General features: G+C 48.6%; 1 protein-coding gene and 1 long non-coding RNA gene across 8 annotated transcripts in view; one reads left to right on the plus strand and one right to left on the minus strand.

Annotated features, from left to right (window-relative positions):
* Positions 1–5,309: 5,309 nt before the first annotated feature.
* The window catches only part of LOC308594147 (uncharacterized protein), a 45,208-nt gene continuing 31,554 nt past the window's right edge, over positions 5,310–18,963 (plus strand). For 6 of the 7 annotated variants that reach the window (XM_081206908.1, XM_081206905.1, XM_081206910.1 and 3 more), the window contains exons 1-7: positions 5,310–5,501; positions 8,150–9,211; positions 10,283–10,455; positions 11,568–11,629; positions 12,227–12,268; positions 13,008–13,273; positions 14,417–16,378. In XM_081206908.1, the coding sequence (XP_081063034.1) occupies positions 8,320–9,211; positions 10,283–10,455; positions 11,568–11,629; positions 12,227–12,268; positions 13,008–13,273; positions 14,417–16,378 (3,397 nt within the window). In that variant the 5' untranslated portion in view covers positions 5,310–5,501; positions 8,150–8,319. The remainder of the gene's footprint in view (positions 5,502–8,149; positions 9,212–10,282; positions 10,456–11,567; positions 11,630–12,226; positions 12,269–13,007; positions 13,274–14,416; positions 16,379–18,963) is intronic. The other variant, XM_081206909.1, reaches the window with a different exon arrangement.
* On the minus strand, positions 6,301–8,143 carry LOC308594410. The gene is made up of 3 exons (XR_014011449.1): positions 7,773–8,143; positions 7,075–7,462; positions 6,301–7,030 (listed from the first exon to the last, which is right to left on the minus strand). It is a non-coding gene; the product is annotated as an uncharacterized lncRNA (long non-coding RNA).

Below are 18,963 nucleotides of genomic sequence, written 5' to 3' on the forward strand. Positions count from 1 at the left end.
GGTCCAGTCGGGGACGTCTGGGGTTGCACACTCATCTTGCTCTATAGGCTGAGGGAGCCAGCATTTGTCTGCAGAGTTTCCGGGTCATGTGGCCAGCAGGACTAAGCCGCTTCTGGTGAACCAGAGCAGCGGAGTGGTACCTATTTATCTACTTGCACTTTGAAATGTTTTCAAACTGCTAGGTGGGCAGGAGCTGGGACCAAGCAACAGGGAGCTCACCCCGATCTGCAAGCCCTAGGCTCTGTGGTTTAGACCACGGCGCCACCCGCGTCCCATGTTGCACTTTACAACACACTTAAAACGTTTCATTTGCAGCTACCGTATTTTTCGCCCCATAAGACGCACCGGCCCATAGGACGCACCCAGTTTTTTTGGGGGGAAATAAAGGAAATGTTTTTTTATCCCCCCCCCAGGTGCGCAGCCCTAATCCCGAAGCTTGGGGCGTGCGGAGCTCAGCACGCCCCAAGCTTCTGGGTGCCGGCAAGCAGTCTGCTAGCCCTGGGAGAGCCATGCGGCTCTCCCAGGGCTAGCGGACCGCTGCGCTAATCCTGAAGCTTGGGGCGCGCGGAGCTCAGCACGCCCCAATCTTCTGGGTGCAGGCAAGCTCTCCGCTAGCCCTGGGAGAGCTGGGTCTCCCACAGCTAGCGGATAGCTTCCTGAAGCCTGGAGAGCGAGAGGGGTCGGTGCGTACCGACCCCCCTCACTCTCCAGGCTTCAGTGAAAGCCTGCATTCGCCCCATAAGACGCACACACATTTCCCCTTCATTTTTGGAGGGGGAAAAGTGCGTCTTATAGGGCGAAAAATACGGTACATAGCTGAGTCCTTTATGTTATCTGCAGGTTCCTGTGTTGGTTTATTTACAGGCATTTGTAAATGCCACCCTTAGCATGTGGTTCCGGGGCAGGTTACATATAGCTCAATGCAAATTCTGTAATGTGTAAATGTCATGAATCGTAATTCCTAAACCACTAGGCTATAAATTAAAGTGAATCAACAAACAGATATAGGAAACAATGTGGTGGTTGCTGGATTTTATTTATAGGATTTCTTTTTTTTTTTTTTAAAAAAATATTTTTATTGGGTTTTCACATTTTATATAAACACAAACAACACACCAAAACAAACATAAAAAAACAACAAACATGAATAGTTCCCGAAAATCTTATTTTCTAACCCTAGTCCTTGACTTCCCCCCACCCCCTCCCCTGCATCCCTATTCCCAAACTTATGTCAGCAAGTTGGCATTTCTTCCATCTTAATATTAGTCCTTTTATAAAAAACAAAAATAAATTTTCCCTAAGTTGGACCCCAATTCTCTTCCCTCGATTTCTCCTTTTTTCTTACATAATTTTCTTAATACTAAACCCCCTGGTCTTGAGTGTTGTTTAAATTTAATACTTCCCTCCCTCCCCTCCCCGCTTTGCGTCCTTTCCCAAGACATGTCCAAATTAACAGTTTTTAGCCTGGATTCCGGATATCCGAGGCTCTCAATTCTCTTTTAGTCCCTCTCCGCCAGTTTTGTTGGTAGTCCTTTTTGTCTATCATCGAGTCTCGAAAGATTTCCTTAACAATCAATCCAGTCAGTCCATAGTCTCTTCCCATATTTAAAGGCAACTGCTGAGGAATTTCCACAAGGCCTAAGTCTTGCTGATAGTCAAAATCAAAGTCTATGTGGAGGCCCCAATTGTACTTCTTTATTTCGAGCTCCTGAATTCCATAAAGTCCCAGGGCCTCCACTTTCATCTTCTGTATCTTTCGTAGGCTTAGAGTGGATTTAATCCAATAGTCTCCTTGCTTGTGTTCTCCAGATGCCGGCTTCTGGTTAGTACTTTCCCAGATAACTTGTTCTCTTTCTTGTTTTGTCTTCTCCTCTTCTTTGTTTATTGTTTCAAATTCAGCTGTGGGTTCTTTCTCACTCAGGCCCTCATTACTTTCAGCAGAACTACTTGTTTCCAAATCCAAGGTCGTCAATTGTTTACTCATAGCTGTAGTCTGCTCCTGTAGGGTTCCCACCAGTGAGAACATTCTTTCGATTTCTCTCAGTATCTTTCCACCCACAGCCATTGTAATTCCACAGAATTCCCCCTAGAGGGAATCTGGTTACTGAGTAACCTTTTCTCCAACAATCCTCTGTCCTATTATTGTTTCTTTGTTTCTCAAGATTTTAGTTCAATTGTAACTCCTTTTAATCCGGAGAGGTCTTAAACAGCAATTTTTTTTTTCACTATTAATAGTCCATTTGACAGCTTTTGACAGCTGTCAAATTCTGCTCCTCTATACAGGCTCCAAATCAGGTCGCTCCCGGGCCCGGGAGGGAGGGTTGTTTACCACAAAACAAAGACTCTTCCAACACTCCACTCTCCTGCTCAAATTTACCTTTCTAAATCTTGGAAGTTACTGTCTTTTTAAAACTCACCCTTTACAGGGTAGGCACTCCAGCTTAGTTCTTATTTCGTTGCTCTGGATCGTCTGCAAGGGGGGGTGTGGGGACTTCCTTTTAGCACACCCCCCGGTCGTCTCAAATTCAAAAGGTAAAAGTTTTAAAGTTCAGTTCCAAATTACTCACGGGTTCTTTTTTCAGTCCGAATTTCAAGGAAGGAAGTCAGCGCTCTCCGGTTATGGCTCGCGGCTTCGCTCAGCGGCGGTAGCGGTCGACTCTCAGTGCCACGCCGTCCCCTGTATCCCCTCCGTAGCCTTTAAAAAGGCTCATTGCGAATCAGGGGGGGCGCTTAAGGCACCCGCCGAGTCTTCAGTCCGCAGGCTTCCGCGCCTGCGGTTTTTAAGGGTCCCCGTGTCGCCGGCACGGCAAAGACCCATCCACCGCTGAGCCGATTCCCTCCGGAGCTCGGAGGGAATCCGCCATTTCCCGATCGCGCCAACCCGGAAGTGTGATTTTATTTATAGGATTTCTTACCCTAAGATCTTTCTTCACCACAAGCTCTCCAGGCAGGTACCAACAACATAATCAGGCAAAACAAGTAAAGCAGTTCCAAAGAAAGTCATTAAAAAACAACTTGTTGTGTAATGACTTTTGTGTTTTGTTTTTTTTTGGATCATGTTGTAAGGCACGATTGCCTGATACTAGGACAGTAAAATAGAATATTATAAATCTTGTTAATTAATTAAGAGGGGGCCTTCTCGGTGGCTACTCCCAGACTTTGGAACTTCCTGCCTAAAGAGGTTAGACAGGCAGGTTAAGAACTTTTTGATCCAACAAGCTTTTGGGAACTGACTGCTTTTAATGAAAGGGCTGAGGCCATGCTCTTTCTACTGTAATCTGTGGCAACCTAGTCAGATGGGTGGGGTACAAGTAATGAATTATTATTATTATGACAATGACTAATATATTTAATTTTTAAAATAATTTTCACACACACAATTCCATTAATGTTTGTTTCCCCCCTATGTTTTCAGCTGTTGTTTTAACTGTAAGCTGCCTAGAATCCCTGCAATGGGTAAGAAGAAGGGATGTAAATAAATATATATAATAATAACAGCAATTCTCTGGCATTGCTGTTTGAAGCTAGTGGCCAGCTGCTGGCTCTCAAGTTTATGGCTTGCTTTGTTTCCGAAAGTTGAAGGTGGTGCCCAACAGACAGTGGCTTGTGAAACGGATCCCTCTGCTGTCTCTGCTAAAAAGCTTTCCCTGGTGTGGGGGGGGGGGAGAGAATTTTACCCTCCAGATGTTGCTGAAAGACAACTCCTATCAGCCACAGCAAGAAGGGATTTAAAACACTCGGTGCAGGTGTAGGAAACCCCAATAAGGGCGTTAATTGCCACAGAATTGTAGCAGCATTGGAAGGGATCCCAGGGCCATCTAGTCCAACCCCACTGCCATGCAGAAATCTCAACTAAAGCACCCCTGACAGATGGCCATCCAACCTCTTGCTTGAAAACCTCCAAGGAGGGAGAGTCCAACACCTTCCTAGTCCTCTCCTGCTCAGCAGCTGGTCTTGGTAACACTGAGGTAGACTGCCTCTGGAGCTGGAGATTGCATAGCTGTCAACTTTTCCCTTTTCTTGCGAGGAATCCTATTCGGAATAAGGGAATTTCCCTTAAAAAAGGGAAACGCTGACAGCTATGAGATTGTGCTTGGCTATCCCAGCTTAGGAGCTGCATACTTCTTTCATTCATTTCTTTTGCCTATATCCCACCTTTTGTCTGTAAGCCACCTTGTGGCCCTCGGATAAAGGGCAGTACAGTATATAAATTTAATAAACCAGTACTAATTCCCACGAAGGTGGTGTGCGTAAGTCTCCTCATCCTCCTTTTTATCCCAATAATAATAATAATAATAATAATAATAATAATAATTTATTATTTATACCCCGCCCATCTGGCTGGGATTCCCCAGCTACTCTGGGCGGCTTCCAACAAAATATTAAAATACTGTACAATAGTCTATTAAACATTAAAAGCTTCCCTAAAGAGGGCTGCCTTCAGATGTCTTCTAAAAGTCTGGTAGTTGTTGTTCTCTTTGACATCTGGTGGGAGGGAGTTCCACAGGGCGGGTGCCACCACCGAGAAGGCCCTCTGCCTGGCTCCCTGTAACTTGGCTTCTCGCAGTGAGGAAACCACCAGAAGGCCCTCGGTGCTGGACCTCAGTGTCCGGGCAGAACGATGGGGGTGGAGACGCTCCTTCAGGTACCGTATTTTTTTCAACAACAACCCTGGTGAGGTTGGTTGGGCTGGCCGAGTGCGGCGGGATTCGAACCCTGGTCTCTTCCAGGTCCCAACCCCACCAACCCTCGAATACCCCATGGCCGCCAACAGCCTCTCGTACGTGAGATAAGGAAGAGCGCTGCCGGATCAGGCGGCCGCCCCGACCCCTTTCCCGCCGCCATCCGGCTCCCGGGGGTAGACTGCCTCTGGCCACGGAGGCTCCACCAGTCAGGAGCAGGAGCGCACGCGCAGGAAGGAGACGCGGAGCGCGCATGCGCCTTTCTCCAGATGGGCCTGAGAGAGAGAGCGCGCGCGCATTCGTTCGGCCCCGCCCCCTCTGCCCGCTGGCCAATCCGAAACCAGGGGCCCGCCGCGCATGCGCCCTTCTCCAGATGGGCCTGAGAGAGAGCGCGAGCATTCGTTCGGCCCCGCCCCCTCTGCCCGCTGGCCAATCCGCAGCCAGGGGCCCGCCGCGCATGCGCCTTTCTCCAGATGGGCCTGAGAGAGAGAGAGAGAGCGCGCGCATTCGTTCGGCCCCGCCCCCTCTGCCCGCTGGCCAATCCGCAGCCAGGGGCCCGCCGCGCATGCGCAGTACACCCCCGATCAGCGCCTGCGGTGGGCAGAGGTCTCGGCTGAGGTAAAGCGGCGCAAGATGGCGGCCGGGGATGGGGACGGCCGGGGATGGAGGGTCCGCGCCTGAAGAGGCCTCGTTCTCCTTCCCCCGCTCGCCGCCTTGGCTCCGAGGCGTCTTCTTCGGCGGGAGAACTCTTCGTCCTCCGCCTGCGGGGCTTCTAGTCCTCGGGGAGGGAAAGAGCGGACCCTGACTGGCTGCCCCCGGGTAGGCCTTTCCCGTTGCCAGGCAGAAGTCGGGATGGAGGCTCCCCGGGGAGGAGGAGAGGGGTGTACCTGGTGTAATAATAATAATAATAATAATAATAATAATAATAATAATAATAATAATAATAATAATAATAATTAATGTATTTATTTATTTATGCCCCGCCCATCTGGCTGGGTTTCCCCAGCCATTCTGGGCGGCTTCTAACAAAATATTAAAAAAGAATAATTCATCAAATATTAAGAGCTTCCCTAAACAGGGCTGCCTTGTGGTTGTTGTTATTGTTATTTATTGTTTTGTTGTTGTTACTACTACTACTACAGACCCTCCAAGTGTCCCTGTTTTCCAAGGACAGTTCCAGATTTACAAAAGCTCTCCCAGTTTCTGATATGATCCTGGAATGTCCCGTTTCCCCTTAGGATGTCCCTGTTTTCATGGGAGAAATGTTGGAGGGTATGGAGTTATCTGACCCCAGAGCCGTCGGAAAGCAATCCTGTAGAGGGAAGTTAATGATTTTTTATTCTATTTTCTATATGTTGGAAGCTGCCCAGAGTGGCTGGGGAAACCCCGTCAGATTGGGGGGGGGGGATAAAGAGTAAAATTATTATGGAATAGGATTTCCCTATTTTCATTAGAGAAAGGTTGGAGGGCATGTTTCTGCCTTGGTCCAACCACGCTTGGAGTCCTGTGTTCAGTTCTGGGCCCCACAATTTAAGAAGGTGATCAACAAGTTGGATTGTGTGGAGAAAAGAGTGGCCCAGAGTCTGGAAACCAATCCTGAGAAGGGAGCTGGGTATGTTCAGTCTGGAGAAGAGGAGACTGGTGAGATAGTTGCAATCAAACTTATTCAACCCCCAAGGCAAATTGGGCTTATTATCAAAGTTTGCAGACTTTCAGTTGTTTGCCATGGGCAAATCAAACAAAAGCAATAGAAATGACTCATTGGAAGGGATGCTTGAAGCGGCTTCCTCAAATTCAGCTGAAATTGCAGCTTATAAATTGTAAATTTTGATAATAAACCCAGTTTGCAATGGGGGTTGAATAATTTTGATTGCAAGTATATGAAGGCCAGTTCTAAGTGTGAAGCTCTTCCCTTGTGTTTCACACTTCTTGTTCTTAGTTTGTGAGCCTGAAGGTAGTGGTTTGCTTTGTTCTGTTCTGATAATTACATGCAAGCCACTCTGAGAGCCTTTTTGGTGAACAGCTGAGTAACAAATACTATAAAGATAAAATAATGTGATGTGTGTCAGGGCAAAAATATCCCTTAGCTTCACACCTTTTCCCGGGGGGGGGGGTCTGAGCTGGCAGTGATGGACCAGGAACGAGGTCTTGTGGTAAGAATAATAATAATATATCTGGCTTCCCCCAGAGACTATGGGGGGGCCTCCAATACAAAATGACCTCAACCATCAAAAACAGGGCTACCCTTGGATGTCTGCCTTGGCAGTTGCACCTACCCTGGGGGGGGGACATCCTGTCAGTTGTTAAGGAAGTAAACAACTATCTGACTTTTAGAAGACATCTAAAGGCTGTCCTTCTGTGTGCCTCCTTAAGAGGTCTGGAGGGTGGCAACATGAGAGCAGGGTCTTTTCTGCAGAGGCCTCTTACTTTGGGGATGCTGTCCCCAGGGAGGCTTGCCTGGTTGCTTCCTTACTTTAGGCTCCAGGCAAAAAAATTCCTCTTCTGCTCAGGCTTTGGCTGATTGACATCTGATGCCCTTTTAAACTATGTGTGGGGAATCTGTTGTTGTTTTATTATTGTCAACTGCCCTGTAATCCTCGGATAAAGGGTAATACAGAAATTTAATAAATAATAATAGTATTAATAAGTACGCACTGGAGCTGAACAATACTCCTACCTTCTGAAAATGGCCATCCAAGTAGGACTGAAAGCATCACAAAGCTGTGTCACCCACCCACAACTTTGATAGCTACCCTAGTATAATACCATGATCTGTATTCCTACGTACAGTGGTGCCTCGCAAGACGAAAAGAATCCGTTCTGTGATTCTCTTCGTCTAGCAGTTTTTTCGTCTTGCAAAGCAAGCCCATTGAAGGATTAGCGCTATTAGCGGCTTATCGGATGAGCTGATAAGTGGCTTAGCGGCTTAGAAAAAGAGGGGGAGGGAAAAAACCCCACAGGAACTCGCAAGACATTTTCGTCTTGCGAAGCAAGTCCATAGGAGATTTGTATTGCGAAGCACCTCCAAAACGGAAAACTCTTTCGTCTATCGAGTTTTCCGTCTTGCGAGGCATTCGTCTTGCGGGGCACCACTGTATCAGACCACCGGCTGTTAGGATTCCTCCATCCCTCCCTGGAGGACTATCTTCAGCACAAGAGGACAACTGCACATCCTCCAAGGAATGGTCCCCTTCTAAGGGTTTGCTTGCCACTTCCTTAGCATGGTGTTCTTCTAGGGGAGCCTCATTGTCCACAACAGCATAGGAGCTATCATTCTGGTCTCAGAACCCAGTAGTAAAATGCCCAAATGCCTCATCCTCTCTGCCTCTCTCAATTTCTCTTGGTCAGCCACCCTGGCCTCAAGGACAGCAGGCCAACAGTCATGCATGCGACGCACAGTGCAGTACACTGGAAAGCCTCCGCACACCTCCTTCCTTTCTGATTACATTTTGTGTTTTTACTTTCAGCTTGGTGGTGGTGTCTGCTGTGAATTGCTGCAGATTTGGCATTTCCCTCTGTAGTGTCCTCCTCTGCAGCCTGTTCAGTTTAAGACCAAGTGATCTCAGTGGTTGAACCCTGTTGCTTCTGACCATTCTGCCACACTTCATCCTTAAATTGGTCATAGGTGTAATTAGCCATGGTTAAGTCTAAAAAAAAGAAAAACCAACAGAAGAAGGGAAATTTCCGGGATTACAGGTGGGGACCTAGAGGATATATGCCCCCATGGATGAGAGGTCCTTGCCCAGGTAACATGTGGGGACCCAGAGGAAATATGCCCCCATGGATGAGAGGTCCTTGTCCAGATGACACGTGGGGACCCGAAGGAGATATGCCCCCGTGGATGGGAGGTCCTTGTCCAGATGACACATGGGGACCCGAAGGAGATACGACCCCATGGACCAGAGATCCTTGTCCAGATGACATGTGGGGACCCGGAGGAGATATGCCCCCGTGGACGGGAGGTCCTTGTCCAGATGACACATGGGGACCCGAAGGAGATATGACCCCATGGACCGGAGGTCCTTGTCCAGATGACACATGGCAACCCAGAAAGAAACGCAGAAAATATACGCAGCCAAATATGAGTGGCCCCTGTCCTAATATGTGTGATCCTAAAGAGGGCATGTCTTCAGGACCTAATGCACCTGACCAAAGGCAGTGTAGGACTTTTGAAGGGCCAGGAAAGTCATCTTCTGGGATGGAAGGATGTGGCACCAACAGTCAGGACAATGATCCATTGCCACCTGGTACTTGTAGCTCAGATCAGCCCACTTCAGAAAATGCTGCAGATACTCAGAGGCATTACACAGAAGAGAGTGCTGCAAGAATTCTCTCAAACTTTGGCTTATCTGCTAAAGATTTGGAGGAATTTGGCCACTATTCAGATGATCAGCTGAAGCCTGAAAACATGGCTATGATTCTGAGGGACATCGTTGAGCGCAAGAAGGCTCGTCAGTTGCCCACTTCATCTCAGGGCAAAGAAGAGGAATCCTCTGGCGGACATGGTGGATCTGATTCCCTGATGAAAAGTAAGTCCAGTTATGAATATGGCAGTAAGTGTGTAGAAACCAGGCTAACCAGTAATCCCATGAAGACTTCAGGGTTAAACTATGGCATTTTCTACCACAGTGACAGCCACCAATGTGGATGACTTCAAAAGTGGATTAGACAAATTCAGAGAGTAAGGCTTGTTATGATGGTTGCTTGTTATGATGAGGGATGCAACCTCCAGGATTGGAGGATGGGCACATCTGTATACTAGTAGCTGGAGAACAGAAGCGGGCAGTGCTGCTGAGCTCTGCTCTTGCTTGTGAGCTCTGCAGAACTGGCTGCTGGCCTGATCAGGTAGCTGGGCTCTTTTTAAGCTCTTACAAACACTGGTGGAGAAGAAAGACAACAGTTGGGGTTCCAGGAAAGCCCTCTCACACACCCATGGGTACTATAAGCAAGGAGGTTTTTTGGGGAGGGGGTGTTTTTTGTTGTTACAGTTATTTATATCCCGCCTTTCAGGATCCAAATCCTTCCAAGGCGGTTTACAGGTAACATTAACCTACATTTTTTCCAAAAAAAAGATAACATAGTGTAGAATCCCATCAGTATCCTCCCTACTGGGCAATGTCTGGCAGAATGATTTATTAGTTTATTTATTAATTTCATTCTATCCTACCTTTTTATCCAGGGACCTTGAGGGGGCGTGCATGGCTCTCCCTCTTCTCTTTTTGTCCTCACAACTGCTCTGTGTGATAGGTTAGGTTGAGAGGCAGTTACTGGCCCAAGGTCACTTTGCAGGCATTGTAGCCGAGTGGAGATTTGAACCCTGGTCTCCCAGCTCTGTGTCCTACACTAACCACTACACCACTGTGGATCTTCAGAATGGCCTTGGAGGATGGGAGGGGTTCAGCTGGAACAGACCCTGATGCATTATTTGGTTACTGTCCCCTGCGCAGAGTAGTTGATGGGAAATGATCATTTGGGGGGGGGCGGGAAGGGGATATCCAGTAGGAGCAAGCTCCAAGGTGGCCTTTGCCCTTGGCACCCTCTCTCCTGGAATTTCGTTGGCATCCATCTGTGCTGCATAACAGAATCACACCTTCCTTCAGCAGGACCTAGTGTACCGTCAGCAGCTCAACCCACAACAACACCTGCGGCTTCATTTATGCCTCCGTCTTCAGGATCTCCATCTCCGTCAATGATGAACGATTATCATGCTGTGTCGCCAACAGTACTTCCACATGTGTGTTCTCTGTGTAAAATAGAATGTGCAGATATGACGGTGAGTTCTTTGTTTTTGCAGGAAAAAAGTGCACACGGTTGTATTGAGCCCAGGATGAGTGCATTTTACACTCTGGCTTTCAAGCAGATCTTATGCTATGAGGAGTGGTTGATGTTATCCTGGGGAAGTCAACATGGTGACTGCCAAATGTTGTTGGACAGCATCACTGCAGCATATCTCCCCTCCCCTAATCCCCAAGGAGACATCTCTGCCACCTCAGGGCATCATGAATCCCCACATCCAGAAAGTCCATTTGACATTGGTGGGATTCAAACCTGACACCATGTCTGGAGACACTTGTCTTATCTAACTTTGAGCTGCTGTTGTCTATTTTAATATTAAATGCATTGTACAATATTGAATATTGTCCAGTGTTAAACTCATACACAGGACTGAAGGTCAAGTGAGTGTGTTTCTACTCTGCTGTAGAAACTCAGATATATAAGCTAGGTGACAAATGGCTCCTTAAACCAAGGTGTCAGTTGCCAAAATGGAATGTCTAGTTGCCATTTGGGGGCCAGATGGATCTGAAGTCTTATTTTACTAATGATGGACTGACTGTGATTGATTCTCAGTTAAACATCCGGCTAGTTCAAGCGACAACCTTGAGCCAGGTTAAGAACTTTGACTGTCACGATCTCAGGATCCCCAGGCATGCACCTCCAGGTTGTGGAGACGTCAGGCGCCATCCTGGCACCCAGGCATCTCCACTTGGTTGGAAGTGTCTGGTAGCCAGGTGCAAAATGTGCTTGGCCCCTAGTTAGTTTTGAGCACTGCCACGGACTCTCATGACCTTAAATGATGAGATTATGCAGTTTTATAGATGGAAGCCCCATCAATGGGTATTGGGCATATCACTAAGTGGAACTTAGTGTTTTATTGTTATAAAAAAATGTATATACCGCTATGTTTTTTTAAAAAAATATAGTTGCTGCTGAGAGAAGCAGCAGCAGTAGCAGCAGCAGCAGAGGAGGGCCCTTCTGTGGGTTTCTCAGAAGCATCTGGCTGACGGCCGCAGGAGACGGGATGCTGGACTAGGTGACGCTTTGTTCTCGTCTAGCAGCCAGGCTTTTTTATGTTCTCATGCTGATTTCTTCCCTCCCTCCCTGTAGGGCTGGAATCTGCACGTGCGCACTGCTGCACACTCCGAGAAATGTGATGAGCTACGCAAGCGGTAAGGCCTTTCATTTTAATTTATTGGGAATAGATTGAGGATTTGAAATGGTTTGGAAATGACTGCCTGGACACCTCAGGGCTTTGCTAAAAGCAGTAGAGCCGTTGCTTACATGCCTTGCCACAAACCTCAGCCAAGGAAGTTGTGGGAGCTCACCTTTGAAGGAACGGTGCCTGCTCTAGTTTCTGTTCTGCGTGAATTTGTATAAGTGGTCTGTAGACCGATTATGGAGCTGAACCAGGGAGGAAGGCAGAAGCTCAGAGGCATCTCATCTTGCGTTCTGTGGCTTTTAGATGCCTGTGGAGCATGAGCAGAGTTTTACGAGGGGTGGCTTCAGGACAAACCAGTTCTTGGAGGAGCTGGGACCTGAGTCTCATTCCAGGGAGCTTTTGGAAATCTGGGTCAAAGTGTCAGGGAATCCTCATGGAATCACCTTTAAACTTCCCCAGAAGATCAGTAGTAAGAGATTAATAATTTGGACAAAAGAGAGAGAAATAATTTTCAGTTTTAGATACTTGCCTGACTGATAATGGAATGAAGTACATTTACTGTGTCAAAGGAATAACACAGCTGTTTTGCTGGCTTTTCTTGAAACAGGCATCCTGACTGGAATCCAGAAGACTGCCGTTCGTTACAGAGGTAACCTTTCAATCTCAACATGAATACTCAGTAATGAGATTAGGCTGCAGTAATCTCATTTCTCTGTTGTCCCCGATGGTGTGGGTTTTTGGAGACATTTTGAATGGGAAATTGTGTATAAGGGTATTCTGCACTGGGACATTTTCTGATGCCCAAGAAAGTGACCTGTGATCTAATTCTGGTCCTTCATTGTATTTAGTAGAGAAAACTCAAAAATGTAAAACTGCCAAGTATCTGCAGTTAGCCCCCGTTCACTGCTTCTTAGGAACCATGTAACAAGAAACACTTCTGCAGAAAAAGTAACCAACCCCCCCCCCCCGATAATATTTTCCACCCCCGGTTACTGGTTGTCACTGACCCCGTACATGTAGGAGCTGCTTAACTCAGACTGCAGGTCTTCATTCTAAGGCTCCAGGGGCCAGCTGGCTGAGCAGCTGTGGTTTGCACTGTACCTAAGCCACTAGCAGGCAGGTAGCCATTGCCAGTGCAGGTGGCCGCCATAATTTTCTGGTATGAAGCTGGGCATTCTGTTCCCAGCATCTGAGTTCCTTTAGTCACTGGATGCTGCAGGCCCATCACTCGTATTCTGTAGGCTTTTGATGCTTTTACCTTTAACCCTGAGAGTTCTTACTTCTAGTTGATTTCCGTTTGCAAAAATAACATCTTGGCAGATCTGATTTCTGCTTTTACATTTGAAAAAGAGAAGTCTTTCAAATCCTGTTTTTTCTGCCTTTTGCAGAAATGAAGGCGACAAGAAGGAAAAACATATTCCAATGCCATGCTCTACCAGTTCTAACCCAAACACTTCAGAGCACTCAATATCTGGCCATGCCTCGAGTCAGACTCGGTCACGATCTAGGAGCCCTGGGCCCCACAGCAAACGGTCACGATCTAGGAGCCCCAGATGTAGGTCCAGGTCTTCAGAGCGACCAAGCTCCCCCAGCTCGAGTTCTCAAAGCTGTTTTAGCCAGAAGAGAGAACTGAGAAAATCAACTAGATTTCCAGGTAAGATGGATGTTACAGATGCTTCAGTAACTGGCCTTAGGTTTTTTGTAAGCAGGATTATGTGTGTGATATTGGCAGGCGTGTTGCAGTGGCTGTGGCTCAGTGAATACCGTATTTTTCGCACCATAGGACGCACCGGACAATAGGACGCACTTTGTTTTAGAGGGGGGAGAACAAGAAAAAAAAAATCTCCCCCTCTCTGCCCAGCGCCCCTTCAGTGAAGCGGCAGGAGGCGCTGCACAGAGAGGGGGAGAACTTTCCCCCTCTTGTTTTCCTGCTCTAAAACAAGGTGCCGTTCAGGCAGCTACCTTGGAAGCCTGGAGAGCGAGAGGGGTCAGTGTGCACTGACCCCTCTCGCTCTCCAGGCTTCAGGTTCCTTTCAACCTGCTCTTTGGGGCTGGCGGGGAGAAGCCCACCACCAGCCCCAAAGAGCAGGTCAGGGAGCAGCGGAAAGGCGCAGCGGAGAGGCTCCTGCCATAGCCGCACGTCACCTCTCCATCCGGGATTGGGTTGCGGAGCTATGGCGTCTTCGCTCCATAGGACACACACACATTTCCCCTTCATTTTTGAAGGGGAAAAAGTGCGTCCTATAGAGCGAAAACTACGGTAGTTTGTTCTGTTCTGGGGTTTTTCTCCTGGCTTTGTCATTGTGTCAATATAATGCCTGCCAAGGAGACCAAGCTTGTTCCTATATTGGATTGTGTGAGTGACTCTGCAACCCATTTCAAAATAGGTTGTTGGTTGATCTCAGCCATTTCACTCCTCTGGAGTTTCCCCCACCCACTTGTTTTTTTTTTACAGTTGCTTAGTACAATGACCTTCTTGCACTCATGCAATGCAGGGTAGAACTTTGTTGCAAATTCAGGTGTGACCGAGGATCGGGAGATATTCTGCTGTTTCCCTGCAGTATTGTTGCCAAAGGTAGACCTGAAGTTGTTGCAATAGAGTGTTGATGAACTGCGGGGGGGGGGGGTATTGGTTCCATTTTGTATCTTTTGGGTTTTTAAATCTTGTATTTTAATGTTGTGAACTGCCCCGAGATGTATGGATGGAGGGCGGTATACCAATTTAATCAATACTACTACTACTACTACTACTAATAATAATAATAATGAACCACTTGCTTTTTCTCCCCCTCTTTAGCGTCGTCTGCAGAAGCAGGAAGCTCCAGGGAACCTCCATCCAAATCTGATGTGGCAGAACAACCACCCAACAAGTCGGAGCATCCACTGCAGACAAATCCTGGCCACCAGGAGCCGCCCAAGAAGGAGGCCGCAATGGAGGAACAAGCAGACCGGCAACCTCCAGGCAAATCTGATGTGGCAGAACTCGCACCCAAGTCAGAGCATCCACCACAGACAAATCTCGGCCATCAGGAGCTGCCCAAGAAGGAGGGAGCAACGCAGGAACAAGGAGACCAGGAAAAGGAGACCACGAAGACCAGAACAAGGAAAGGAGGAAAAAGGAGACCAGCCAAATCTAATGTGGCAAAACCTCCAGCCAAATCTGATGTGGCAGAACAAGCACCCAACAAGTCTGACCGGCCACTGCAGACAAATCCTGACCATCAGGAGCTGCCCAAGATGGAGGCAGCAACGCAGGAACAAGGAGACCAGCAACCTCCAGGCAGATCTGATGTGGAAGAACAACCACCCAACAAGTCGGAGCATCCACTGCAGACAAATCCCGGCCACCAGGAGCCGCCCAAGAAGGAGGCCGCAATGGAGGAACAAGGAGACCAGCAACCTCCATCCAAATCTGATGTGGCAGAACAACCACCCAACAAGTCGGCCCGTCCACTGCAGACAAATCCCAACCATCAGGAGCTGCCCAAGAAGGAGGCAGCAACGCAGGAAGAAGGAGACCAGCAAAAGGAGACCTGGAAGACCAGGACAAGGAAAGGAGGAAAAAGGACACCAGCCAAATCTAATGTGGCAAAACCTCCAGCTAAATCTGATGTGGCAGAACAACCACCCAACAAGTCTGACCGGCCACTGCAGACAAATCCCGGCCACCAGGAGCTGCCCAAGATGGAGGCAGCAACGCAGGAGCAAGGAGACCAGCAACCTCCAGCCAAATCTGATGTGGCAGAACAACCACCCAGCAAGTCAGACCATCCACCACAGACAAATCTCGGCCATCAGGAGCCACCCAAGAAGGAGGCCGCAATGGAGGAACAAGGAGACCAGCAACCTCCAGCCAAATCTGATGTGTCAGAACTCGCACCCAAGTCAGACCATCCACCACAGACAAATCTCGGCCATCAGGAGCTGCCCAAGAAGGAGGCAGCAATGCAGGAAGAAGTACACCAGCAAAAGGAGACCACGAAGACCAGGACAAGGAAAGGAGGAAACAGGAGACCAGCGAAATCTAATGTGGCAAAACCTCCAACCAAATCTGATGTGGCAGAACAACCACCCAACAAGTCTGACCGGCCACTGCAGACAAACCCTGGCCATCAGGAGCTGCCCAAGATGGAGGCAGCAACGCAGGAGCAAGGAGACCAGCAACCTCCATCCAAATCTGATGTGGCAGGACAACCACCCAGCAAGTCAGACCATCCGCTGCAGACAAACCCTGGCCATCAGGAGCTGCCCAAGAAGGAGGCCGCAACGCAGGAGCAAGGAGACCAGCAACCTCCAGCCAAATCTGATGTGGCAGAACAACCACCCAACAAGTCTGACCGGCCACTGCAGACAAATCCTGGCCACCAGGAGCTTCCCAAGAAGGAGGCAGCAACGCAGGAACAAGGAGACCGCCAACGTGAAGATCAGTTGCGCTTGTCGTTGACGCCTCTTGTAGAACAAAGTGTCTTGCAGGCCCTGTCGCTGCTGCAGCCTGGAGGCGCAGTGGGTGCTGGACTCACCCAAGGAACAAGCTTGCCCCCTGTTGTGCAGATCGATCCAGCATCCCTTGTCTCCATGATGCAGCTGGTTGCAACCCAGGTGGTGCAAGCTGCCTTAGCCTCCAAGGAGGCCTCAAGTGTGCGGGAAAGCCCAAGTGTGGCTGGCCCAAGCCCCCAGTTAAGTATTCCTGCAGGAAGCGAAGAAAAGAAGCAGGAGAGCAGTCAGGAAGTGGTGCCAGGAGTCGTTCCTCCTTGCTCAGGTGAGGAGTTGTCGGGAAGGGGGCTGAGGGTGGGTCTGGCTGTAGAGGGAGGTTGTTCTGTGTTAGAGATATCCGTCAAGACTTGCATTGGTGATATAATGCACAGTCCCTGCTCAGGTTCAGGACTGCCCTGAGATCCAGCCGGCTTCTCTGGTAGTGGTGAACACACCTGTGCTGTTGCTTCTAGGGTGTGTGGAGTTTGGAACTGACAGGGTTAAAACTCCGTGGTGTCCTGTATCTGGGAGGAGCTTGATGCAGGGAAGTGCGTCAGAGTCTGTGTATGTTCACAGACTTGCTTTCGATTCTCCTGAGATGAGTTGCAGCTAAGGCTGCAGAGAGACAGTGTGTACTTTTGGAGAGCACGGGAGAAAGATGCCGGAAAGCTCTGATGGATTTATTGCTTTGTAAATAAACGCTTCTAGAGATAAGAACTGATCTGTCTTTGGACTTGATTTATCCCTCATCTCACACGGATGCAGGACCGCTGCTACTCTGCTATTCCTGCCAGGTCAGCTCCCGAACAGAGTTGCGCAGGGGAAGCCTGACTGGACGCAGGATTAATTTCCCCAGAGGGTGCAGGGATGTTTTCTGCAATCCGTTGGTCCGGGCGACTGGTTTCTTTTGTGGCATACCAAATACACAGTGGTATGTGATTTTACTGATTTGTGGCTACATTTCTATGCTCCAGTGAGCTCAAGGTGGCATACATGGTTCTCCTGCTCCTCATTTCACCCCACAACAACCCTGAGAGCCAGTGTGGTGTAGTGGTTAAGAGCAGTGGACTCGTAATCTGGTGAACCGGGTTTGATTCCCTGCTCCTCCACATGCAGCTGCTGGGTGACCTTGGGCTAGTCACACTTCTCTGAAGTCTCTCAGCCTCACTCAACTTACAGAGTGTTTGTTGTGGGAGAGGAAGGGAAAGGAGAATGTTGGCCGCTTTGAGACTCTTCTTCTTCTTCTTCAACATCACCCACTGAGTTTAAAGCTGAGTGGGGATTTGAACTCGGGTCTCCCTGACCCTAGTCCAGCACTCTCACCACTTCACTACGCCGGCACTTGGGCCAGTGTGGAAAAATGCTAGTTGAGGCTTCAAGAGCTGTGCTAGGAGAGCTGGTGCATTGCTGTTTAGGTGTTCTCATTGCTGTGGATGGATCTCTTGTGATTCAAATACAGCTTGATGGAGAAGCAAGTGATTCTCAAGGAAACGGAAGTAATGAAGTCAGATCAGGGTTGTGTCAGAGCACATGTTGCTTATATTGTGGTTTGAGGTTTTGCTGAACAGGAAGCTACATGTGTTCCAAGTATGGTAACTGAGTACGGAAAGGCTTGTGAGAATTTCTAATCCTTTAGTGCTCTTTAGCAGATAGTTTGTGGATAGTATCAAATCTAGATATTTTGCTAAGGGTCAGGGTTGATGGGAGCTGGGAGTCCTGCATTGCAGGGGTCGGACTACAGGACTCTTGGGGACTTCTCCAACTCTACAATTCTATGATTCCATTCACAGCACCTGGATGGCACCAGGATCTTCTATTCTTGACATAGGCCAACACTGCCATGGACATGAGGGGAGTCAGAGATTTGCTTGCAGGTCACCAGTCTGGGTGATTGAAGAGCAGCGGTAGGCAACCAAAGGCCCAGGGGCCGGATGCAGCCCAATCACCTTCTCAATCCAGCCCTCGGGTGGTCTGGGAATCAGCGTGTTTTTACATGAGTAGAATGTGTCCTTTTATTTAAAATGTATCTCTGGGTTATTTGTGGGGCATAGGAATTCTGACCCCCCCCCCCAAATATAGTCCGGCTCACCACACGGTCTGAGGGACGGTGGAATGGCCCACTGCTGGAAAGGTTTGCTGACCCCTGTTGAAGAGGATTGTAAATGCACCAGAGATCAAGAGCCTCATGGCCTACCAACTGAGCTATATAGACTGCACACAAAGGGGTACGTGGTGGCATCACGTTGACTTTGTTTCTGTTTAGTTGCAACCCCTGCACGTAAGGTTTTCTGGACACAGTTGTGTGCTGTGCAAGGAAGCGCATGCTGGCGTCCGGGAGAGAATCCCACCTTGGGCTGGGTCACCGGCTGCATGTCGTGTGGCTGGGTTAGGAGGGCATGCATGATTTGGGAGCGGCTGATGCCTCCAGATGTTATCCTCCTGCAGCTGGGCAAGAATAACTTGGGCACACAGAAAGGCATAGAGCTCAACTCTTGGCAATGTTGGATGCACCTGAGCTCAGTATTTTCTATACCATTATTCCTCAAACTTGAATTATCAGCTGTTGTTGGACTATAACTCCCATCATCCATAGCTAGCAGGACCAATGATCAGGGATGGTGGGGGTTGTGGTCCAATGGCAGCTGAGAATTCAAGTTTGAGAAAAAATGGTCTGCACGGACTGGTGGCTTCAGGCAGGGAGTCTCTCCCAGCCCTTTTTGGAGATGCTGGGAACTGAACCCGGGACCTTTTGGTGCTGGAAGCTGCATCATCCTGAGTCAGACCACTGGTCCATTTAGCGTAATATTGCCTCATTGACTGGCAGAAGCTCTCCAGGGTTTCAGGCATGGAATGCCGCCAGCCCTGTATACC

This window comes from Podarcis bocagei (assembly GCF_964188305.1).
Source record: "Podarcis bocagei genome assembly, chromosome: 9".
NCBI classification, from domain to species: domain Eukaryota; kingdom Metazoa; phylum Chordata; class Lepidosauria; order Squamata; family Lacertidae; genus Podarcis; species Podarcis bocagei.